General features: G+C 43.6%; 1 protein-coding gene across 3 annotated transcripts in view; it reads right to left on the minus strand.

The window, feature by feature from the left end:
* Positions 1-26562, minus strand: part of CCDC50 (coiled-coil domain containing 50) — a 90603-nt gene that overhangs the window by 46458 nt on the left and 17583 nt on the right. For all 3 annotated transcript variants that reach the window (XM_040349560.1, XM_040349562.1, XM_040349561.1), the window contains exons 2-3: positions 775-837; positions 554-683 (exon numbers count right to left, since the gene is read on the minus strand). In XM_040349560.1, the coding sequence (XP_040205494.1) occupies positions 554-683; positions 775-837 (193 nt within the window). The remainder of the gene's footprint in view (positions 1-553; positions 684-774; positions 838-26562) is intronic.

The raw sequence follows: 26562 nt of genomic DNA on the forward strand, positions 1-26562 counted from the left end.
ATGCAGTTAAGATACAACGGCGTAAGAGACTTACGCCGGTCGGATCTTATACAAATGTATGCGTAACTGATTCTAAGAATCAGGCGCATTGATACGACGCCTCGGACTCAGTTACGACGGCGTATCTGGAGATACGCCGGCGTAACTCGTACGTGAATCCGGGCCTATGGAAACAGTATTGTAAAAAGACGTGGTGCCAGTCTTGGGAGGTCTAGCACCACATCATGAAGGGGCCAGCTGCAAGAACCAGGAAAAGAAAGCTGGCTCCTGATAACAAAAAAAATCAAGATGGTGGTAAAGGCCGCCGGTATTTGCAATGAAAGAGTTGAGTGGAAGAAAGGACAATATAGGATTCACCGAGCTTGAAGGTATGTTCTTCTTGGATAAAGGAACATCAAATCGAAGTGGCATATTGGGAATCATTTTCATTGCCATAGGTAAGGTTTCTCATTAAAAGGCATCATCAACACATAAAAAATGTATATTGAATTGGCTAAAAGCAATTGCAGTATGTCTTCAATAGTAACGTCTAACATCTTTAGAAAGTACTCACAGTTCAGTGTGACGGTGCTTCTTCTGGGATTGTGCTTTGAGGTCCTCTTCTTCCTGAAGCTGTTTGGCCACCTTTAGATCACGTTTGGCCAGGCGGTTCCTCTGTATATTTGTAGCTAAATGATGTTCAACTACAAAAAAGATATAAATTGTAAAAATTGTGTCTGTAACAAATTAAATGTCAGACCAAAACTGCACCAAAATTGTCAACCTATTACTCACTTTCCTGCTCCTGCAAGGTATGTGCAAGACTGTGATCTTCCAGCACTGCAAAATCACGGCAAACTGTCAAAATAAAAAAAATAGAACACTTTCAATATACAAGGGATAACAAGCAATAATATCAACATGTAAAAAAAAAAAAAAAAAAAAAAAAAAATTAGCGTTAAGAACCAAAATTAAATTCTATCATCAAATGGCTCATTTCATAAATGCTTATTTTACTTAAAAATGAACACAGTACAGTGGAATGGTGGCGAGGGCATATTTTGAGAAGTTATGTCTCATGTAACCTGAAACATGATAATGTTCCCTAACCCTCAAACATCTTACCGGACTTTTTTTCTACCTGCAGCATTCTGTTTTTAGAGTAGTTGTGCTTGGCTCCATCCACAGATGGCCAATCCATAAATCAATACTAAAAACAAACTTGTAATGCCTCATTAACTGGGACTCTGAGGCCAATACACTGAACAGGCCACCTGTTTATGAGTCCCTAAGCTGGGGAGGTGCTGTATGCAGGTGGGATATTCAAGTCTATGAAGACACAGTGGAACAGACATGTGGGTGAGCAAGCCAGAAAGCAGATTAGGTGCATTCCAGGGCCACTCACCTGTCACATTAGGATGGGAAGCTGCATCAGTGTAGCTTAAACATCCTTAACCACTTCCATACAGGGCACGTACGCACCTTCCTGCCCAAGCCAATTTTCAGCTTTCAGCACTGTCGCACTTTGAATGGCAATTGCGCGGTCATGCTACACTGTACCCAAACAAAATTGGCGTCCTTTTTTCCCCACAAAGAGCTTCCTTTTGGTGGTATTTGATCACCTCTGCGATTTTTTTTTTTTGCGCAACAACTAAAAAAAGACTGAAAATTTTGAAAAAAAATTACGTTTTTATTTTTTTCTGTTAATTTTTTTGTAAATAAGTAAGATTTCTCTTTCAATTACGGGCACTGATATGGCGGCACTGATTGACATTGATGAGGTGGCACTGATTGGCGGCGCTGGTATGCGGCACTGATGGGCACACATAGGCGGCACTCATGGGCACACATAGGCGGCACTGATGGGCACACATAGGCGGCACTGATGGGCACACATAGGCGGCACTGATGGGCACAGATGGGCACTGATAGGTGGGCACTGGGCACTGATGGACACTGTGGGGTGGCACTGATGGACACTGTGGGGTGGCACTGATGGACACTGTGGGGTGGCACTGATGGACACTGTGGGGTGGCACTGATGGACACTGTGGGGTGGCACTGATGGACACTGTGGGGTGGCACTGATGGACACTGTGGGGTGGCACTGATGGACACTGTGGGGCGGGACTGATTTACACATGTTGCCAGTCAGTGCCCATTTGTGGGCACTGATTGGCATCTTTTTTATTGCTTTTTTTTTTTCAGACTTTATTTTTTTTCAATACTTTTTTTTTTCAGGACTTTTTTTTTTTGCCCGCTTCCCTGGTGGTCCAGGGTGGGCATCCCTGGTGGTCCATGTGGCGATCCGAGGGGGGGCTGCGCTGATAAACAATCAGCGCGAACCCCCCCTGTCAGGAGAGCCGCCGATCGGCTCTCCTCTACTCGCGTCTGTCAGACGCGAGTGAGGAAGAGCCGTCAACGGCTCTTCCTGTTTACATCGTGATCAGCCGTGATTGGACACGGCTGATCACGTGGTAAAGAGTCTCCGTGAGAGACTCTTTACCGAGATCGGTGTTGCGGGGTGTCAGATTGACACCCCGCAACAACGATCGCCGCGATGCGCACCCCCGGGGGCGCGCAGCGGCTCAGAATCCTGACCTAATGATCTACAACCACTTTGCCGCCGTCAATATGTCATTGGCGGGCGGCAAGTGGTTAAAGACATGAGTGGGCTGCCTGAAAAGCACCTAGGAATGCATCAAACAGCCCATGTGAATGGGGCTAAAAATGTCACGGTCTTTCTTTTAAAACAATATTTTGGTTAAAAATGTATTGCATCTATGTTTTATAATTTACAGTTTAAAGCAGAAGTAAACCCCTTCCATTTACCAGTTTCAAAAAACGTTTTTTTTAGATCCTCAGAGAGAGTTCTTTGCCATGAGGTGCCGTGTTGAACTTCCAGTGAGCAGCATGAGAGAGAGTCAGGCCCCGTACACACGGCCGAGGAACTCGACGTGCCAAACACATCGAGTTCCTCGGCCAGTTCAGCCCTGAAGCCGCCGAGGAGCTCGGCGGGCCGAGAGCTCCCATAGAACAACGAGGAAATAGAGAACATGTTCTCTATTTCCTCGTCGAGCTCCTCGTCGGCTTCCTCGGCGAAATTGTACACACGGCCGGGTTTCTCGGCAGAATTCAGCCAGAAACTCGGTCGGAAGCTCAATTCTGCCGAGGAAACTGGTCGTGTGTACGGGGCCTGAGAGCGCGAACACCAACACCAAATTTAACACACCTGAGACCTTGTAACACTAAAGCATTGTACACACGCACGGTTTTCTCGGCAGGAACCTGCAAGAAAATTCCTGGCAGAGCTTTCTTGCCAAGTAAACCGTGCGTGTGTACGAGGCTTTGAGGATTCTCGTCAAGAAAACTGCCCAGAATCTAGACGAGAAAAATAAATAGAGAACATGTTCTCCATTTTCCCGTTGTGAGATTCTCGGCAGTGTTTTCCTGTCGAGAAACCCGAGCGTGTGTATACTTACCTCTCCATGGAAACCCGCTCATGCTCGAAATTACTTTGACTCATGCGCGGTAGCTTCCAAGGCATAGGTAGGGTGAAGCAAGATGGCGGCGACAAGGATGAGACGAGAATGATAAAATGTCCCCATTGTATGACTAAGGATTCTATTTACAGATGCTTTGTACAGGCGATTATTGAATGGGAGCTAAAAAAAATAAAAAAAACACCTGATATTGTAACAGTCATAGGTCTTTCTCCCTGACATATTTGATTAACAAGATTAATGGAAGATTAACGAAAAAAAAAAAAAAAAAGACCTCCGGCTGAAATGATTAGTAGGCATCTGTTGAAAATGTGAGGAGGCACACATGGTAAAGGACGTGCTCTTGACAAGTAAATATATGTTGGCAGCAGATCATGGCTGTCCAACAATCATCAACAAGCTTCAGAAAACCTACACATCATGTAGACATTGTACGCCATCAAGAAAGACCTTCCCACACTTCCCCATCAAATAAAAGATAAAAGTTTTTTTAGCGCTGTTCCAGAGTTTTACACAAGTGTTCAAACACGTCATATATGCTTTCCTAGTCATTTTCCTCACACAAATAAAAAAAAAATTGTGTATTTTCTTTTATCCATGTTGGTCTGGAATGATACGTTTTCCTTTGGGAGACAGAACAGCTGTAGCCCATCTGTTCCAGTGAGGGAGGTATGGTTGAATGTTGACATATGTAAAGTATGAGGAGATCTCATCGCCTCAGCCCAGCTCCATTTGCTTCTAATTTGCAAACTTGTGCTCTGAGTGTGTTACATTAGTATTATGGTCTCATTAACCATTTCTTCACATCATGTCACTTTTAGGGCTCATTCACACAGGCCCTCAGCCCCATCCTTTGCTGACAGGTACATGAACCCAAACGCAGAGCCTATGCATCCAGGGCCATGTAACTATCCCAGCATACATGTCAAATGTGGCTGCGAAAGAGAGTCTGTAAAGCCAATGTGTATCCATTAACTAATATGGGCTGCCTGAACGCGTCTTATCGCCACGACGAAGAGCAAACAAAGGGCTTTTTACATTGTATGGGGCTGAGCGCCTGTGCAAATGAGCCTCTAACTTTCTATTATATTTCAGTTAGTGTTTAAAGCCTCGTACACACCGTACGATTGTTGGCAGGGGATTGTCTGTTGACAGACTGTTGTCCTAAAATCTGACAGTTAGTACGCTCCTTTTGACAATTGTTGTCCAACTTTCGGCCAACAAAGTTGGATGGCAGGCTAGTTGATTTTTGGCGGACAACGGTCTGTCAGATTTTCGTATCATCTGTACACAAGTCCGTCACATAAAATTTGAAAGTACAAACACGCATGCTCGAAATCAATGTTCCCCAAACACGAAATTAGCAGAAGGGGCCCAAAGGGTGGCGCTCAAGAGCTAAAATTCCTTGTGGTACGTCACTACGTTCGTGTTTGTGGCACGACAATTGTGTACCATTAGTATGCAAGACAAGATCCTGGCACACGCTCTTTTGACAAAAAACAGCTTGGTTGGCCAACAATCGTACCATGTGTACGACGAGGCTTAAGTGTAAACCGATAACTATAGAGGACACCTATTTGCTTGAGGCTGTTAATCTGTTGCTTCTTTTATTTTAAATACCAATTCAGGGGCAGATTTCTGCATTTGGCATAATAATTAAAGGGGCTATCAAAACGAACATACTTGCGCATATTTACCAACTGCCGACCAGCCCCCATCATTATACTTACAGCAGGTCTGCACGATCTCGTGAACTGTCGTAGCTGTACCCTTTAAGCAGGATAGCATGTGCGCGTACACACCCGATGCACTGCGGGGGGTGCTGATGTGGGTGGCCGCGATGACCTCTAGCCACACGCTGGCTCGAGACAGAACAGGGACGCGCGCGCGTGTGTGTAAACACACACACACATCCCTGTTCTGTGAGGAGAGGAATGGCAGATTGGGAGTTCCTACAAGCTAGGAACCACGATCTGTCAATTCACTAGGGAACATAGTTAACCCCTTCCCTGCCAGTGACATTTATACAGTAATCAGCACATTTTTATAGCACTGATCGCTGTATAGATGCTAATGGTCCCAAAAATGTGTCAAAAGTGTCCGATGTGTGCGCGCCATAATGTTGCAGTCCTGGAGAAAAAAAGTAAAAAAAATAAATATGACAAATCTATCCCCTATTTTGTAGACACTATAAATTTTGCAAAAACCAATATACGCTTATTGCGATTTTTATTACCAAAAATATGTACAAGAATACATATCGGCCTAAACTGAGGAAAAAGTTTGCTATTTTCTTTTTTTTTTTTTAAGTACAAAATATATATATATTTTTCCCCAAAATAGTCTTTTTTGTTTATAACAATTTTGTTTGGGTACAACGTCGCACGGCCGCGCAATTGTCAGTTAAAGCGGCGCAGTGCTGAATCGCAAAAAATTACCTGGTCATTGAGCAGCCAAATCTTCTGGGGGTGAAGTGGTTAAAAAAAAAATATATACTTCTAAAAAATCAGTGACAGTTCTGTGGTTCAATTTCATCACTAAATCAGCGATTACTAAAAAAAAAAAAAAAAAGGCAAAGAAGCAGGAGGAGATCAGTCCCTACCTGGTCGCACAATTATGCAAAACTGATATACAAGTCTAGTATATTTGTGCACAGAACACACATGCAAAATGCTAATATTAGATGCAAATGCATTAACAAATGTTCCCCTATGTATCTTGCGGCTATTTCAATATGATCCCTAGCTGCTGTGCAGGGATGGCAGAATCACTCAAGACTCTCTAAGGGCTCGTTCAGACATGCGGCTATTATTGACGCCCCCTCTGAAAAGCAATCCACGATGCATCTTTTTTTTGAAGGTCCTTTAAAAGGCGGCGAGGAGGCAACATCACCTCCTCAATGCTTCTGTCAACCTGTAAAATGCCAACCTACCACACCACAAGCAACACATTTAAAATTAGTTTTTGGGACGTCATGTAAGGTCCTATAATCTGGGTCTGCAAGTTTAATTATTCGAAAAGACCATGACTGAAAAGGTTCCCAAAGAAAGCGGCATTGGTGGTGAAAGATTTGTGTCCAGGGCTGTCTCTGCATCTCCCGTCTTTGTCCCGATCCAAAAACAGCAACAAGTGAAAAAAAAAAAAAAAAAAAAAAAAAGGGAATACGCACATTCTGCTTCCAGATTTTAACACCTGATAAATCATAAAGTTCGCCTGAGGCCAAAAAATGAAGAACACCACACCACACATTGAAATCTTATGAAAGAGAGAAGCAAAATGCCACAGACTAGGAAATACAAATGTTCAAGGGGTGTCCTGGTGGTTACATGCAACACGTGTAAAATGGTTTCTAAATATCCTGGGGAAAGCAGAAATGGTCTTGCTAATAGCTAGGTACACCTAAAACAAAGAGGAATTTTGGTCTCCTGACCTAAGGACACCTGGATCAAATAGAAAGGTGAACCTCTCTTATAGCAAAGAGAAGCTCAGATCGAAAAGCAAAAGCCCAGTACTAACACTCAGGTCATACGTTTCTGCTCATTCTTCACCCGCCACAAGAGCAAAGTCTTTAAAGAAGGGCAAATTCCAAGATGAAAAGGAAACAAGTAAATAGGTGGATTTACACAATTTCCTAACATTTCACACTGGAGGCATTTTAGCACTAAAAATAGCGCACGTAAAGCGCCTTAAAACTGCCTCCCCAGTGTGAAAGCTTGAGAGCTTTCCCAATGGGGCAATGGTGCTTGCAGGACGTGAAAAAAAGTCCTGCAAGCAGCATCTTTGGGGCTGTGTAGGAGCAGTGTATACAGTGCTCCTACACCGCACTTGTCCTCTGCAATGAATGGGCAGCGCTTCATTAGTACCTGAAAAGCCAGTTCTTCTGCCGCATCTCCTCTCATGGAGGCCCCACCCCCTTGTGACATCACTGCCCGGGACATGATGGGGCGATGATCTCACAAGGGGGCATGGCCTCCATATGATGTCACTGGATGGCCCCACCCCAAGCCAATATAAGTAGTGGCGCACCATTCACCTAGCATTAGAGCTGGAGAGAGCGTTGAGTCAACATTGGAGGAAGAACAGAGGGAGAAGACAGCACAGAGAGGAGACCCGGCAGAAGACAGAGGGAGAAAAACTGGAGGAAAAGACATCAGAAGAGACGTCGGAGCTGCCTTAATAAATTACTTTGAAAAACTGTATACTGTGTTTTATTTTTGACACTTTTTTTGGTGAATGGGTAGGGGTACCCCATACTCAATGACATGGGTGGGCGGATCTTCCAGATTCCGATAAGCCCCCCACAGACAGAGCAAAAATTGTCTCTGGACAGCCGCACTCTGAACAAATTGTAGCCTTTATTGAAAGAAGGACAGCACAGTAAAATAAAACCCAACTACTGACGCGTTTCGCACTGAAACTAGTGCTTAGCCATGACTAAGCACTAGTTTCAGTGTGAAACGCGTCAGTAGTTGGGTTTTAATTTACTTTGCTAAGTGCATTGCCTGCACCTGAGTTGTCTGCAGCGGTGGATGTTTGTCTGGGTTCCCACCTGGAGCGGCTATACCCTTTCACCAAGCCCCCCACAGACCCCGTCAACCAACAGCCAGGGATGTTGGGAAAAAACACTGTGCTTTGAAGTGGGGGGCGAAAACCCCCCCTGCCCAAGAGCACCCACTCCCACCCCCACGTTCAGGGCATGTGGCCTGGTGTGTTCCAAGAAGTTTCGCTTACCTGTCCCCTCCCTTTTTCTGACCTGCCAGGCTGCGTGCTCGGATAAAGGTCTGGTACGGATGTTGGGGCCTGGTATGCTCTTGGAGGGTGGAACCCCATACCGTTTTTTTATTTTTTTTTATTTGGTGTGGGGCTCCCCTTCAAGATTTTCAGAGAACAAGTTGCATGCCAAAGTTGGATCAGTCAGGTGGCGATCTGACTTCACTGATATTCAATGGGCTAAATTAGGATCAAAGAAGTAGGGGGAGCTTTTTCAAAGTCGGACCATTTAAGACGGCTCTCATAGGTAAACAATGATTTGCACACGTCATGCGACATGAGCTCCCAAATTGGAGCGTTCATCATACAAGCGAGAACCAAGCCTCAAAGTAGAACGACAATTAATTGATTTAACGATTTAAAAAAAACAGTTATATTCCTAGCTTGCCAGGAAAACTATGCTAACCGTCACATTTGCTTGTGCATTCAACCAAACGGTCAAACCATCAAATGGCTGGTGACATAAGTGATCACATGTGCAGCACCATGAGAGTTGCAGATCAAACAGGTGCCAAGATGGTAGCTTCCTTGGCTGAAAAGGATAATGGGGTTTAGTTCTGCTTGAACATTTCAGACTAAAGATAGCTGAGAATATTTGAACAAACTTCTATGCAGATGGTTAAACTATCTAAAGTAAAAAGTATGGTTATCATTTTAGGGGACACATATTGATTGTAATGTCTTGTTTTTTTTCCCCTATAAAAATAACAAACATGTTATACTTGCCTGCTCTGTGTAGTGGATTTGCACAGAGCAGCCCAGATCCTCTTCTTCTCGGGTCCCTCTTCTGTGCTCCTGGCCCCTACCAACTGTTCAGTGCCCCCACAGCAAGTAGCTTGCTATGGGGGCACCCGAACTGAGTCACAGTTTCCTGTGTCCATTCATACACTGAGCCCCGGCCCTCGATTGGCTGAGACACTCATGGACAGAGATGGGACTCAGGTAAGTGTTAAGGGGAGCTCCTGCACACAGAAAGCTTTTTAGCTTCAAACTATTTGCATGCACAATGTGCTCTCACGTTCTCTAGCTGGAGCGGCAGAGCTCAGCTAGGAGACAGTTCACTGCACATGTGCAGAGTTTAAAAGGCCTGCAACAATTGCACAATTGTAGCATCCAGTCCATCCTGCAAATAGCAAAACAGAGAGGGATTGAGGGGCTGGTGTTTTTTTCAGAGACCTCTTCACATGTAGGAGCGATAGTACAGTACTAGCAGTAATATTCTTTCCTAACCTGTCCAAATGTACTTTATGTGCACTGCGATGCTCCTTGCCCTACCACAAAACAGAACCACTGCCATCTGCCCACACAGAGCTTTTCCCAATTAATTTGTACTTCAGAACGTACTTCATCACATCTTTATTCAGAGGCAACATGACTAAATAATGAATGCTGCCAAGAAAAAAAAAGCAGATAAATATAGACATTAAATGAGGACCATCTGAAAAAAACAATGGAGGCAGAACATGAGAAAAAGAATCTAATTTGGGCAGATAGTTAATTTTTTCCCCCCCCATTCTTCTCAACTACACAAATAAAACTGAATTAGATTATAGTTTGACACATTAAATAAAATTTGCAAAGCCTTAAAGTATAATTAAAACGGCTAAAAATTTTTTTTAATAGAGTGGAGAGGGATTAGAACCCCTGTGAGGTTTTATTGCCGTCTGTGCCCACCCCAATTGGGCCCTTTTTCACACTGGAAATTTGCGCTATTTCGCCACAATTTCAGGGCATGCCTGTGTAAACTTGAGGTCTAAGGACCTCAACTCGCATCAGTCGGACCAAAGTAGTACAGGGACTACTTTGAAGTCGCACAGATTAGAATTACCATTGGGAATCATGGGGAACAACTTATGCGACTCTGATGTCCAAAGTTGCAGGAAAAGGCACACAAGTGTGAAAGGGGCCTTAGGGAGAACCTATTTGTCCCGTTTACCATTATCATTGAAAGCCAAGGTAAAGAAAATCCAAAGTTTGCGTTGTCCCCAAAAAAGGAATAGAGGATTCCATTAGTTTGCAGAGATTTCCTCTTACTTCCTGTTTGGCTATGGGACAAGAAGTGAAGAGAAATCTTCGAAATGATACACAGATGGCGAAAAAAAAAAAAAAACAGGGGTCATCAACCTCTCTTACTCTATCCAAAAAGTAAAAGGTTTTGCCTATAGTTTTACTTTAACCACTTGCCAAAAGCCTTCCGCATATACACTGCGTCAAGACGACTCGGGTGTACAAACCGGCGTACCTGTACGTCGGTCAATGCATGTGTTGGTGTAGGTGCCCCGAGAGGCAGAACAGGGATCTTCCTATGTAAACAAGGCGGATCTCCATTCTAACAGGGGACAACTCTGCAATCTGTGTTGTCCCAGTAAGCTCATCCCCACACAGTTAGAACACAGTTAACTCTTTGGTTACCCCATAGTGTTAACCCCTTAGCACTGATCAAAGAAATAATGTCGTTGGCTCCCAAAAAGTGTCACTTGGGGTCAGATTTGTCCGCCACAATCCCGAACAAAAACAAAAAAAAAAAAACACCCCAGTAGGTCACTATTAAATCTATCCCCTATTTTGAAGACTCCAACTGTTGCACAAACCAATCAATATATGCTTATTGCAATTTTTTATTTATTTTTTTACCAAAAATATGTAGACAAATACATATTGGACTAAACTGATGAATAAATTCGTTTTTTTATATATATTTTTGGATATGTATTATAGTAGAAAGTAGCATTAGTCCGATGCTGCATCTGTCCCCAAGTGCCTCCAAGACTGAGAGCCGAGCAATCAAACAGCGCCGACATTCGGGTTCTCAGTACTGGAGCTGCTGAAGCACCGCGCTGTGGAGGTGGCTGGAGTGGATCATGTGGACGGATCCCGACTTGATCGTCTTGATCTTGCCTGAGCCTGGACCGGCTCTGTGACTTCAGCCCTCTGTCAGATGAAAACCGGTCACAGGAGAGCAGAACGAACAACACTCCTGTGATCCACAGAAGAAGGACAGCACTACGAGCTTTGGCTGTCCTTCTCCTTTCAAAGGCAAATTCTAGGTATGGATATTTTACATAATCACATTGATCTGGCTTGGACCAATTTATCTATACATGTACCATGCCTGTAGAAGCTGACACCACTACTACAGGGATTTTCACTAGCTTCCAGGTCATTTACCTTGCAGCTTCCCTGCTGCATTGTGGAATGCTTGGAATTTTTTCAATGTATACAAAGCATTCACTGATTAGATTGCAGGAGACTGGGAAGCTAGTAGAGATCACTGTAACAGCAGTGTCTATTACAGCGATTCACAGTGGTTAGTGGGATCCCACAGGTACGGTATACACATAATTCCACACTGGGACCAATATAGTTACAGTATGTAAAAATATCCATACCTGGCCCTGATGTACAACTTCCTGCAGCAGGACTGGCACCTTTTTGGTCAGCACCCAGAGTTCCAGAGGCGGAGGATATTTATACAAACTTGGAGCAGTAACATAACTCATCGATAGAGTAATTCTTTGTTTATTTTTAGGAAACACAATTTTTGTGAGATCTTAAAGTGGATGTAAACCCAAAATTATCATCTGTGCCCAGTCTTGCCACACAGAGTTAATCCAGCTCTGAGCAATCCTCTTTTATTGTTAAGTGAAAACTAACAGACTTCCAGATAAAAACCTGTCTAAATAAAAAGCCCTTTCCGTCCCCTTGCTTCGAGTGACATACATTACCTCTCACAATGAACTGTGGATCACCCCCCATATTATGATAAACATCCAGGAATGTGCATGTGTCCAAGCTAGTGCACGAGATATGTAAAAACCCTGTCACTCGAAGCAAGGGGACGGAAAAGACTTTTTATTTAGACAGGTTTTTATCTGGAAGTCTGTTAATTTTCACTGAATAAAAGAGGATTGCTCAGAGCTGGATTAACTATGTGTGGCAAGACTGGGCACAGATGATAGGAAATCTTATTCTCTACATTGTGACATCCAATTTCATATAAAAATCAGACAGTTTGAGGTCCCAACTCTTTTTTTGGTTTATGCAGCATTACAGTTTCTTTCACCAAAAGTGCATGTTGTCAAGTTGCCAACACATGTATTTCCGAAGCGTTCATGCAGAAGCTTGAAGAACAGCGAGCATGAACTTTTTTTCATATCCTATGACAATCCCAGAAAACAAATAGAGAAACTAGGTCGATTTTAGACCTTTTCATGTACAAGTTTTTAAACGTGTGCATGTGCATGTAGTATACAATATAGATTTAGTATTTTTTTTAAATTTTGTATTAAAATATGAAGATACTCACACACTAGCACATTTATGTGCATGTCTCAATATCAATTTATTAAAAGAGAACTAACCCTCTAGACATCTCGCCAATAATAAAAGCATGGCTTCCTGTTCCATATATAGATTTCAGATTAGTCACCACCAGAGAACCTGATTTGGAATGAATGATAAACAAAACTAACTAACCGCTGAAAGCTTCCACCAAAATAAATACTGTGTTACAATAGGTAGGGCCAAGACAGATAATGGTTGTGTAAAGTGGAAATGTTATGCTATTGGGAAATTTTATGCACTGGAAACATTACTGAAACTTTAGAAGATTTTTACAAAACCTTTAAAAAAATCTACAATGTTGCAAAACACAAATCATGTCAGGAGAAAAGCTGCTTAAGGCCCCTTTCACACGGCGGACCTGAACGGCCGATCCATGCATCTCTATGGAGCGTCGAATGTCAGCGGAGACATGTCCGCTGACATCCGACCCGATCCGCTAAAAACAAACGTATGGCGAAAGGTCCCCACCCGTCCATGGCGGATCGGATAAGATCTGATGAAAACGGACATCCGTTTTTGTCCGATCTCCCCATAGGAGACAGCGGCGCCCGACAAGCCCCTCCCCGCTCAGTGAGCAGAGAGGAGCTTGTCAATCGCCAGCTCAGTGGAGATCAACGGACTGACGGAGTCCGCCTCGTGTGGACGGAGCCTAAAGAACACAGTAAAAGCGGAATTTAAAGGAGAAGTTCACTTTTTGGAAAAATATAATAAATGCATATTTTTTTGCAGGCATAAAAATGTGAAAATAATAATAATAATAATAATAATAATAATAATAATAATAATAATAATAATAATAATAATAAAAATTAGCCTATAAAGCATTGCACCAGCTATCAGCAGATGGCTGGTGCCATGCAGGTCACCAGCAGATCTGCCAGTATATCTGCTTGCTGTACATCCCATACGGATAAGCAAATACAATATGACAGTAAGAATTGGAATTTGACAAGCTGCTGATCAAGCGGGGTTCATGTTTTATATCTTAATGCGTTAAAGGTAAAAAGCCTGTGTGCAGCGCCTGCCCCAGCACCCCTAATACTTATCTGAGCCCCCTCTCTATCCAGCAATGTCCATGAGTGCCTCTCCCTCCTGATTGGTTGAGAGGCATTGGCTCCCGCTGCTGTCATAGTCAGCTAGCCAATCAGGAGAGAGAGGGGGTGGGCCCGAACTGGGGTCCATGACTGCATGGATACAAAAAGCTGCAGCTCGGCTCGGGTGCCCCCATAGCAAGCTGCTTGCTGTGGGGACACTTGACAAAAGGGAGGGGCTGAGAGCTCCGAAAGGGACCCAAGAAGAAGAGGAGGATCCGGGATGCACTTTGCAAATCCACTGCAACAGACCAGGTAAGTATAAAATGTTTGTTATTTTTATACAAAAATTCAAAAACAGACGTTACAATCATTTTAAACTTGTAGCGGGAATTAACACTTTTCTATAATGGCATCCTGCTGCTCTTGATTCCGGACAGTAATATGGTAATTATACTCAACCTGAGATCAGGATACAATTACAGGCACCCAGAGATGCCAGACTAAAAATAACCCTTATCACCTTCTATATGACCTGCACGCCCAGTCAGTCAGGAAGCTCCATTATGAAGACATCAATTTCAGTACAGAAGCTGGCACACTGGCTTGTCCCTGCCCATCGTATTAAAAAAAAAAAATAACACACATACACATGGGTTGTCTCCGCCAACCTCCTGAAAATGTTGTCTGGCTTTCCCTGCCTGCAACACTTTGTAAATCAAATTCCAAACGTAAACTTTCATCTAGTAATGCTGGAATAGACTTAGAATTCCTGATCCGCATATCCGTTCATAGTTAGCTTGTCAGAGTATTGAAGCTAGAAGAAAGAAAAGCCAGGTAACTATCATTTTCAGTAGGTAGGCATCAATGGCAGCCCCCATATTTCTCGCAGTATAGACTTCCTTCAAAGCTGAACTTCGGGCAGATGATGCTTACACAAACTAACGTAGCTTTGTATTACGTATGAATACATAATTAAAAAGGTGAACTCTGGGTAAAATACAAAGTTACCCTTGTAGAAGGGCTTCCCACTGTAAGGGTTAATTCACACGTGTGACCAAGTTGCAAGTAAAACCAGGTGGTTGAGCTGGTGTTTTGCCACTGACCATCCTTATAAAAACCAACATGCAGCCACTAAGGGCTCATGTACACAGACTAGGTTGACCATCGGTCGTGGGAAAATACAAAACACAGCAAAATTGCACCGTGATTTTACCGCATTTTGTGACCGGCAGTCAAAATATTCCCATCCTGAATGGGATTCTTCCTCGTTCAGGATAGGTAGGTTGAGGGAGATTGAACCTCACCTAACTGCAGCAGCTTCTAAACTCTGGTAAGCGCCTATATCTACATGTACACATCTATCCTATCTATCTACATGGACACACAGGGGTTGATAGACTAAAGGCAAATCAATTTTGCACTTGGAAGTGCAGTCGCTGTAGATCTGAGGGGGACATGCAAGGAAAACAAATAAAACAGCATTTTAGCTTACGCATGATTGGATGAAAAAAATCAGCAGAGCTTCCCCTCAGATCTACAGCGACTGCACTTTCAGTGCAAAGTAGATTTGCCTTTTGTAAATAACCCCCATAGGCTTGTACGGAGCCGATAAATGCAACATGCTGGTTAACTTTTGCCACTGCCACGAAGAGCAGCAATATGGCTGCGGCATGTGTATAGCCCTAAGGGCTCATGTACACTACAAATTCCAAACTTGACTTAAGGAGCTTTTTGCGTTGTTTTTTTCTTGCCAAAGCTCCTAAAGTCAAGTTTAGAATCTGTAGTGTAACCCTTTCACACTGGGGCGGGAGGCGCGGTGGCGGTATACAGTGATGAAAATAAGTATTTGAACACCCTGCTATTTTGCAAGTTCTCCCACTTGGAAATCATGGAGGGGTCTGAAATTGTTATCGTAGGTGCATGTCCACTGTGAGAGACATAATCAAAAAAAAAAAATCCAGAAATCACAATGTATGATTTTTTAAACTATTTATTTGTATGATACAGCTGCAAATAAGTATTTGAACACCTGAGAAAAACAATGTTAATATTTGGTACAGTAGCCTTTGTTTGCAATTACAGAGGTCAAACGTTTCTTGTAGTTTTTCACCAGGTTTGCACACACTGGAGGAGGGATTTTGGCCCACTCCTCCACACAGATCTTCTCTAGATCAGTCAGGTTTCTGGGCTGTCGCTGAGAAACACGGAGTTTGAGCTCCCTCCAAAGATTCTCTATTGGGTTTAGGTCTGGAGACTGGCTAGGCCACGCCAGAACCTTGATATGCTTCTTACAGAGCCACTCCTTGGTTATCCTGGCTGTGTGCTTCGGGTCATTGTCATGTTGGAAGACCCAGCCTCGGCCCATCTTCAAAGCTCTAACTGAGGGAAGGAGGTTGTTGCCCAAAATCTCGCAATACATGGCCCCGGTCATCCTCTCCTTAATACAGTGCAGTCGCCCTGTCCCATGTGCAGAAAAACACCCCCAAAGCATGATGCTACCACCCCCATGCTTCACAGTAGGGATGGTACTCATCATTCTTCTTCCTCCAAACACGGTTAGTGGAATTATGACCAAAAAGTTCTATTTTGGTCTCATCTGACCACATGACTTTCTCCCATGACTCCTCTGGATCATCCAAATGGTCATTGGCAAACTTAAGACGGGCCTTGACATGTGCTGGTTTAAGCAGGGGAACCTTCCGTGCCATGCATGATTTCAAACCATGACGTCTTAGTGTATTACCAACAGTAACCTTGGAAACTGTGGTCCCAGCTCTTTTCAGGTCATTGACCAGCTCCTCCCGTGTAGTCCTGGGCTGATATCTCACCTTTCTTAGGATCCTTGAGACCCCACGAGGTGAGATTTTGCATGGAGCCCCAATCCGAGGGAGATTGACAGTCATGTTTAGCTTCTTCCATTTTCTAATGATTGCTCCAACAGTGGACCTTTTTTCACCAAGCTGCTTGGCAATTTCCCCGTAGCCCTTTCCAGCCTTGTGGAGGTGTACAATTTTGTCTCTAGTGTCTTTGGACAGCTCTTTGGTCTTGGCCATGTTAGTAGTTGGATTCTTACTGATTGTATGGGGTGGACAGGTGTCTTTATGCAGCTAATGACCTCAAACAGGTGCATCTAATTTAGGATAATAAATGGAGTGGAGGTGGACATTTTAAAGGCAGACTAACAGGTCTTTGAGGGTCAGAATTCTAGCTGATAGACAGGTGTTCAAATACTTATTTGCAGCTGTATCATACAAATAAAATAGTTAAAAAATCATAAATTGTTATTTCTGGATTTTTTTTTTTTGATTATGTCTCTCACAGTGGACATGCACCTACGATGACAATTTCAGACCCCTCCATGATTTCCAAGTGGGAGAACTTGCAAAATAGCAGGGTGTTCAAATACTTATTTTCCCCACTGTAGCTATACCATCGGAATTGCCGCAGAGGCCGCATTGCGGGCGGAATTAACCCTTTATCGGCCGCTAGCGGGGGTTAATACCGCACCGCTAGTGGCCAAATCCCGTGGCAATTCCGACGGTATAGTGCCACTATTTTTAGCGGCGCTATCCTGCCACCACACCTCCACTGCCCCGTGTGAAAGAGGCCTTAGGGCTATACATATGCCGCAGCCATATTGCTGCTCTTTGTGGCATGGGCAAAAGTCAAAGCGGGAATTCCACCCACAATTTTTTTAAATCAGCAGCTACTAACAGTGTAGCTGCTGACTTTTAATAAGGACACTTACCTGTCCTAGTCGCCCGCGATGACGGTCCCCCGACGGCGATCGCTCGGTCCTGGCGCCTCCATCCTTACTAAGGGAAACAGGTAGTGAAGCCTTACGGCTTCACTGCCCATTTCCTACTGCGCATGCGCGACTCACACAGCGCTTTGTGAATGGGCAGCTGCCTCCTGGGATACACACAGTTTCCAGAAGGCAGCGCGGCTCATTCACAAGAAGACACGGCGACATAGGATGAGCCAGAAGATCCACCGCGGTGGCAGAAGAGCTACTTCGGCATAGCAACCGCCCTTTTAGGCGAGTATAAAAAAAAATACGATTTTTAGGGATAAATAAAAAAAAAAAAAAAAAAAAAGGGTGGAAATCCACTTTAACCAGCATGTTGCATTCGGCAGGCAGTATCATTAATGAACATGGACCATGCAAGTATATGGGGCCATGCCACAACTGATGCTGGTACAGCCTTTACATGTTTAAAAAAAAAAAAAAAAAGGGGAGCGAGGAGGCGACATATTTCCTCCTCATCACCTGTCAAAATGCTTCTGGAAAGTGATCCACCACTGATTGCTTTTAGGAGGGGTTGGTTGAAAGGCATGCAAGGGTTAAAGTATAACTAAAATGCAAAATCTAGAAATCATCTATAATTGTCCAAACAGACCAGCAAATACTCTACAGGTCACAACTGAGAAGTTAATTATTAAACAATATTGTGCAGTGTTTGGGTAACGGCCGTGAATCACCACGGAAGCCAGACGCACAACATACTGTGATTGGATTTCTTTTCTTTGCTCTGTGCAGAGCCCTTCCAAGCGCACCTTACTATACAGGCCCATTTTTAAGCATTTACAGTATCAGTATTTTTTCATTTTGGGATAAAGGTTTTACATAAATTAATAAACGCTAATCGCTGTAAGCACGCCTGTCAGCGTTAAATGGTTTATCACAACCCTATTTTTACCCTATTTTTGCTGGACAGCTTGGTCTATTAAAGGAAGTTGATTAACAGACTTACTGGCCCATCATTTCCATTTAATTCCTTTTTTTTTTCACATGTTCAACTTAATTTTCAAAAACCTGGTACTTTTATCAAATATGAATGAGCTAGAATTCCACATAAATACCAAAGCTAGCTGAAATTACATCTTAAACAATAGAAATAATTGAAACAATTACACTACAAGCTTATGTCTGAGCATTATATCGTCATTAGGCAACTAAAACCACAGACAATTGAAAAAAAAAAAAAAAAGATAAGAGGACATCAACTACAAGAGAAAAGCGATTTCATTATCACAATACAAAAGGGGTTTTCCAGATTAGGCAAGTGGAATTCCCTATCCACCCAACATCAAAAGTAAAATGGGTTATGAAACTAAGTATATTCTGGTGCAGCCTTTCTCAAACTTTTCAACAGAGAGGAAACCTCAAAAATACTTTTCCAACTCCGGGAACCCCTTCTAAAATAGACAGTATCTACTGTGACAGAACCCACTGTCACTGTGTGTTTTGGAAGGGACTGTGGGCTGGCCTCTCACCCACAGATTATGGCCCAGAAGAGACTTGGGACAAGCTGGCATTGAGATAATGGAATGTAACGCTACATCCCTTCTCCCCCACCCCTCCTCTTGTTGCTGTGTCTAATTGTGTTGGTAAATGTCACATAGACAAATGGTCTGGACTGGAGACGTCTCTCCGCAGAGGATGTGTATTGAGAGGCTGCCTGCTTACCATAATCCCTTTGTTTATCTGTAGTCAATGTACAAGTGTTCAGTTCCCATTGGTTGTTCCTTGTCCCCTACCCACTCCCCTCTATGACAAAGCTAAGGGGAGTGTCCCTAACTGTGTGTAAAAGTGTATGTCTTGTATTTAATAAACAATTTATGCTCTGCATGTTTAACCCTCAACACCTTTGTGGATTATCTCGTGATTGAGGGGTTAAGGGCTGGTTATGGCGAATCTGCAGGCTGCGGGTGCGTTTGGGAGACAGGAGACACAAGTCTGGCGGATGTGCCCACCTGGGGTATCAGAGATCCGTCACATCTACAATTTATGATGCATTATTGTGACGGTCAGTGGGAAGAAAGTGCCTTGCATGTGTGGTCATTAGGAAGACCTCCCTCTTACAGATCGCTAAAAAGATCAATGGTATCAGTGGGAACCCAAGGCTACTTTCACACTATTTTTAGCGTCGCTTTACCATCGCTTTTGCCGCGATTTTCGGCCAATAGCGTTGCTAGAGGCCGAAAGAGTGTTAAACCTTGCAGGCGCTGCCCGATTGATTTCAATGGGCAGGGGGCACTGTAGGAGCGGTGTATTCACCGCTCCTACAGCGCCTCAAACATGCGGCTGGCAGGTCTTTTTTTTACCGTCCTGCCAGCACAACACTCCAGTGTGAAAGCCCTCCGGCTTTCACACTGGATATAAAAGGAGCAGCTCTTTCAGGGCGCTTTGCAGGTGCTATTTTTAGCGCAATAGCGCCTCAGTGTGACAGCAGCCTAACAGATGCAGAAACTCAAGGAAGCTTTTATCTTGTAGTTGATGTCCTTTTGTTATCTCTGTCTCTTTTTCTGATATTCTTTGTGGTATGTGGTTTTAGTTGCCCAACGACAATAATATGCTTAGACAGAAGCTTGTATTGTAGTGTAATTGTTTTAATTATTTCTATTGGTTAAGCTTTAATTTCATGCAAGTCCGCAAGGAATCTCTGGAGGAAATCTAGGGTTCCATGGAGCCCTGGTTAAGAAACCCTGTTCATTAATTCCTCAGAAGTGTCTACGACACTTTTTACAATTCTGTCAAGCCTTAGTCTGCACAGCAAATGATTGATGCACTTGTAATTAGGTACAATAATTTGGGACAAGCAACACGTGTGGAGGAGGCTCTGCTGAGACCAGAGTATGCAAATGAATACTCCAATATAAGTGCAGCAAAGCTCCTGCCCATGCAGTTGTCACACAGACAGTGCAGTGGCTCAGGCTGGGTGGGTGAAACCTGATGGGCACACTGGTTCCAAACAGCTCCCTTTTGAGATTGACAGCAAGCAGTGGACAAATCCATAGCCAATAGACAGTTTGCTACTGGTTATAGAATTCCCCCACTGTCTGCTGTCAGTCACAGGGAGAGAGTGGACCTGATGAGAAACTAGTGTCTCTCAGATTCCCCATCACATTCTGTCCATTATCAGCATCACTGGTTGTTAGAAGCCGACAACCAGTGACAGGTGGGATAGGAGGCTGGTAACGACAGCAAACACTAAGGCTGGGTTCACACCACTACACTACTTTCATCCTACTTTGCTCTGTGTTCAATGTTTCCCTATGAGGAGCGTCTTGTAGCGTCCTACACAAGTCGGTCCGACTTTGAAAATGCTCCCTGTACTACTTTTGGTCCTACATTGATCCTACTTCAGGCCCATTGAATATCATTGAAGTCGGACCAAAGTAGTATCCTGTTCATGAAAGTAGGATGGATGTAGGACCAATGTAGGATAAATGTAGGACCAATGTAGCAGAGCAAAGTAGGATGAAAGTAGTGTAGTAGTGTGAACCCAGCCTAAGCCAGTCTCTGTACGCCAAGTTAGACCTGGTCTTAATTATCACCAGTTTCCATTATCTACAACCAGAGGTGATTATTTTTGAATATATTTAGCACAGCTATAGCACCACTTTGTAAAAGTGTTTACTATGCATGGCAGATTCAGGTAGATCTTAAATAGTCAAATCACCAAAACTAGCAGCAGGGATTTTTTAAGTCTTGAGCAGACCATTTTAAAAAAGGGACATACCACCAGATAAGTGTTGCTTTAAACCCCTTTCACACTGGGGCCACGGCTGCGTTAGCGCTAGACATTTTAGTGCTGTTTAAGCAGTGCTTTTCGGCCACTAGTGGGTCGCTTTCAACTCTGAAGCGTTGCCCATTCATTGCAATGGGCAGGGGCGTTTTGGGAGGGTGCTGCAAACTGCCCCAAAGATGCTGCTTGCAGGACTTTTCCGAATGTCCCACAGGCAGACCGTCCGGGTGTGAAAGCACTCATTGTAATGAATGGGAGGCAGTTTTCAGATGCTTTACATGTGCCATTTCTAGCGCTAAAACGCCTGAAAACTGCCTCAGTGTGAAAGGGGTTTTATTGAATTCTCCCTACCTTCTATGAACATGAGTAGGTTTAAAAAAAAAAAAAAAAAAAAAAAAAAAAAAAAAGCACTATTCGACCCCAAAGAAGCATGTGTACTTTTTCAAGCTTCTTGCAACAAGTGATAACATTCAAACATAAAAGGAGACCATGGTGAATAATAGGATTCTTCTTATTGAGCATTGTCACACATCAGGAATCATGCAACAAAACATCATGCAACGTCCTCTTTTTGAAGAGGGATATGGCAGCAGCTGCTGTAAATTTTAGTGCCCCGTCAAGCTCGTGTGCAGAAGCGAAAGCATACGCGAGTAGCGCCCGCATATGAAAACGGTGTTCAAACCACACATGTGAGGTATCACCGCGATCATTAGAGCGAGTTCAAGAATTCTAGCCCTAGACCTCATCTGTAACTCAAAACATACAACCTGTAGAATTATTTTAAACGTCGCCAATGGAGATTTTCAAGGGTAATAGTTTGACGCCATTCCACGAACAGGCACAATTTTGAAGCGTGACATGTTAAAGAGTGCGCTTGTAAGACCGCTGCGCAAATACGGTGTGACAAAAAGTATTGCAATGACCGACATATTATTCTCTAAGGTTTCAGAAAAAAAAAAAGTAGAACGTTTGGGGGTTCTAAGTAATTTTCGAGCAAAAAAAAAAAAAAAAAAAAAACTTGATTTTATTAACGTGTAAACACCAAGTCTGAAAAACAGGCTTGGGGCTTAAAAAAACACGAAGGTTTACAACCCCTTTAAAGCGGATCTCCACCCAAAATTAAACATGATCACATAAATAATACTTTTCCTAAAGAATGCTGAAACCGATATTTTTAATTAAAATAATATTTACTGTACCATGAAACTGCATGGGCTTCCGGTCTGCCTCCCTCGGGTTTTTTGTCGGGTTTCTCTTAGTTTTCTGTCCCGCGTAGTGTCTTCTGGGAGCTTGTGTCATAGCTCCCTTGATATCGCATTCTACCCTGTTAGACAAGATATCGCGCGATTTCGAGGAAGAGGCATGGCAACACACGACGCCAAAGCCGCTGCTCCCCGTTGCTTGCGCGCATGCGCGAGATTGAGCGGTGGATGCTGGGAGATCAGCATCCACCGCAACAAGGAAGTGCCGGGCTGTGGGCTTATGCCCACAGTTAAAATGGAGAGGAAACCGGAAGGACGAATAAAAGTTATTTTTTGAGACTGGATAGCAACGGAGCGGCCGGGGGAGACAGGACACGCGAGTTTGGCAAATTAGTGTAATTAAAATTTTAAATAGCCATTACTAAAAAAAACGTTTTTGGCGTGGGCGATCCGTTTTAAGATGTGCATTGGGGTTAAAAAGGTATTTAGGCCCCTTTTACACTACCATGACTTCAAAATTGTGCAACTTTGCCGCAATGATGGGGAATGCCTGTGTAACTCGCACCAAAGTCAGACCAAAATAGTACAGGGACTACTTTGAAGTTGGTGCGACTTCAAGTCGCACAGATATAAATGGTACTCATTGGAAATCATAGGGAATGACTTGCCATGCGACATTGCAGTCCCAAGTCGCAGGACAAGTCACACAAGTGTGAAAGGGGGGGGCCTAAGCTGGGTACGTGCTATGTTTTATTTTCTTTCAACCAGCGGGTTGAACAAAATTTTTTTTTAAATAAAAACCAGATTCCTGTGTTCACACAAGGGGGGTGGGGATCCAGGAACCTCCCCCACAGGGACATTGTATTCTAATGGGGGGGGGGGGGGGTTGGGGGGACTCCTACCCTGTCAATATACACAGACAGAGGGGGCTGCTACACAAATCTCCAGAAGAAAGCATCAAGAAAAAAAACTTACATCATTTATATGAAAAAAAAGTATTACATTGTGCACACAAGTGTAGGATTGTAAACCTGAGGGACTGTTGGCCTAGACTATTATGAGTAGGCTGCAGGAGCCAGACAACGTTAGATACAGTGAATATGTGCTTCAAATGACATTAACAAAGTCTGCAAATTGCTGCCAGCAACTGTCTTTAAGCATTGCCACTGGATATGTGGCTCCAGCCTTAGAGACATAAACAACATTTTTCCTAACACTTGTGTTTTTCTAAGTCACACATAACAATGTGCAATCAAAAGACAGCCTACACGTCTAAAATATGTCATCACTTCCTGACAGAAACACATGTGGATTTCCAGAATAATCCTAACTCTTCTCCTACAAGGAAACCCAAAACATAAGGACAGCTGCAGAACAGCATGGGGGTAGAGGAAATCAGCCTAAATAGAAATAACAAGGGTACAGACTCACACAAATCACTACAACATGCCCATAGCCATACAACACATGGGAAAGAACCCACAACAAGGACCTCCATGTACTCATTTATTCCGATGTATCCAAAATATTTCATTCTGAAATAAGCATATCCGTGTGCAAGGGCCCATAATGTTGCCTTGGGTGTGCTTTTGTGCAGCTTAGGGCCCATTCACACTGAGGTGTTTTTTGATGCGTTCCCATTGACTTACAATGGAAGGCGCCTTTTGGTGTGCTTTTGAAAAACTGAACCAAAGATGCAGCATGCAGGACTTTTCAAAGTGCAGCACACCTGAAATGTGAACAGTTTTACATAGAATTTAATGGGGAATAGTGTTCAAGCATTTTTGTCCCCCTGGAAAAGCGCACCAATGTGAAAGGGGCCTATTATGTTTAATTATTAAAAAGGGACCTGCCATGCTTCGTCAACATCCAAGTTTAGCAAAACAGTTTAAAAAAAGAAAATCAGTACAAGTGGCATTGCTTACAGTGAATGGGAAGTGTCCCTTTGCTGGCCGAGGAACACTTCATATTCCTGATATGCGCCTGCTGTACCGTGTATGCGTATGAGAAAGTACCCTGTTCTCTTTGTATAAAAATCTCTGGTGTTCCTGCCAGTCCCTCTGCTTTCCTATCAAAAACTGACCACACTGAGCAAGATAATCACACCATGGTCAGTTCTCTAGCTATGCTGGGAACTTGGTGTACTCTCCTCCAATGATCAGACTTGTCTTGACATACCCCCACTGGGCCTATGCAGCCAAGAACAAAGGGAATGCGATCACTTTTTTTTATTATTTTTTGTTTATATATTTATACAAAAATGTTTTGCCGTTCATTTCTAATTTTAAAGCAGCGTTCCGCCTGGGTACATAAAAAAAAAATACAAATAATGTAGCTGCTTACCTATTATAAGGGCACTTACCTGTCCTGGGAAACCGCAATATCAGCACTCAAAGCCGACCTGTCCCTGGGCTCTGGGTGCAGGCGCCGGCATCCTTACTAAGGAAAACAGGAAGTGAAGTCTTGTGGCTTCACAGCCTGTTCCCTACTGCGTATGCGCAAATCGCGCTGTGCTTTCTGAATGGTCCCTGCTGTCTTCTGGGACATGCGTGTCTCCTAAAAGGCAGCAGGGGGCGAGAAAGAAGGAGGAGGGAAGGACAACGTGTAATTCGCCTCACAAGATTACGGCGATCATTCCCCCGGAAGTGGGAGCAGATACCTGGATACTCTGAAAAAGTGCCAAATTCTGGGTGGAACTCCGCTTTTTTTTTTTTTTAAAACAAACATGTAATACTTCCCTCCTCTGTGCAGTTGGTTTTGCACAGAGTGGCCCCGATCCTCCTCTTCTGGGGTCCCTCAGCGCTGCGCTCCTCCTCTTATCGAGCGTTTCGTTGGAGAGCTGCTCTCCTTTGGAGGACTCGTGCAGGTGCGCTCCCATGTCCTGCTGCTGCATCCATCGACACACAGAGAGTAGGAATCAGCCCCCGCCTCATTGGATTTGATTGACAGCAGCGGGAGCAAATGGCTGTGCTGCTATCAATCTATCCAATCAGGACCCGACATAGTGGCTGGAGCTGCTGTGCTCGTCCCTGTTGCTGGAGAGACCGGGTTCAAGCAAGTCAAAAGGGGGGCTCCATCACAGGAGGTTTTTCACCTACATAGAATGTATTAAGGTGGAAAACCTTGAGGGTTTACAAACCGTTAAAGTTTATATGACAATTTAGTGATTACATTCAGATTTGATTTAATTAAAAGGAAACAGGCAGCAATGTAATCTCTTCTTTTAGTCGACTGGGTTTTTATTGCACTTTATGTCACTTGTGTGGAGTTCTACCTCCGCCTTCAAGGATTTCATCTCACCTTTCACATGCATGCATTTGTCAGGATCATTAAAGATTGTCGATTGCTTTTTGAAAGGAACCACACATTATACGCACCTAGGTGGTTCCTGCATCTGTCTCCTGCCAGCTCTGTAGTGAAAACTGAGCGATTAACCACCAAAAGAAAGCTCTATTTGTGGGGGAGGACAATTTTGTATGCGTACAATGTCGCATAACCGCGCAATTGGCAGTTAAAGCAACGCAGAGCCATATCACAAAAAAATGGCCTGGTCATTAAGGGGGTAAATTCTTCCGGGGCTTAAGTGGTTAATCTAGTGTTGTTTTGTTTTCGTATGTTGCCTTAATGCATTTTTTTCTCTCCACAGCCCAACACTGCACCAGAGGGAGATTATTCTGTGAATGCATACAGAAATATTGTGAAACTATGAAAACATTTTTACTGCACCATCATTCACAGAATGATCTTCCTCTGGTCTAGTTCAATGGTACAAATTATTTTCATTTCCTGAGCTAAGGGTATAACATTTCCAAACCGATACATTGTTTTCTTTTACCTTAGGCTCAGTTCAGACCGTGATTCGTGTGTAGGGCAGCCCACACATTCCAGTTGACTGCACTACCCACAGAAAGAATTCACAGCACAGTGCAAAGTTCCCCTCATTGTTAGATCCCATTCCCTGATAGAGAACATTTGCAATTAGCTGTGGGAAACCCAGGGAGGGTTCCCTACAATTTACTGCAGGCAGAAAGTCCAAAAAAAAAAAAAACATAGGGAGGCTAACAGCTCCTGCAGCTGATTGCATGCAATTGTTCATGCAGTGATTGCCTGCGAATGATCAACCCCGGAGGCAGACAGTGTGCATCCAGGGCCAATCATCTGCAGGTAATTGCTACATGAGCCCCCACCCGCCTGCATT

This window comes from Rana temporaria, chromosome 4, assembly GCF_905171775.1.
Source record: "Rana temporaria chromosome 4, aRanTem1.1, whole genome shotgun sequence".
NCBI classification, from domain to species: domain Eukaryota; kingdom Metazoa; phylum Chordata; class Amphibia; order Anura; family Ranidae; genus Rana; species Rana temporaria.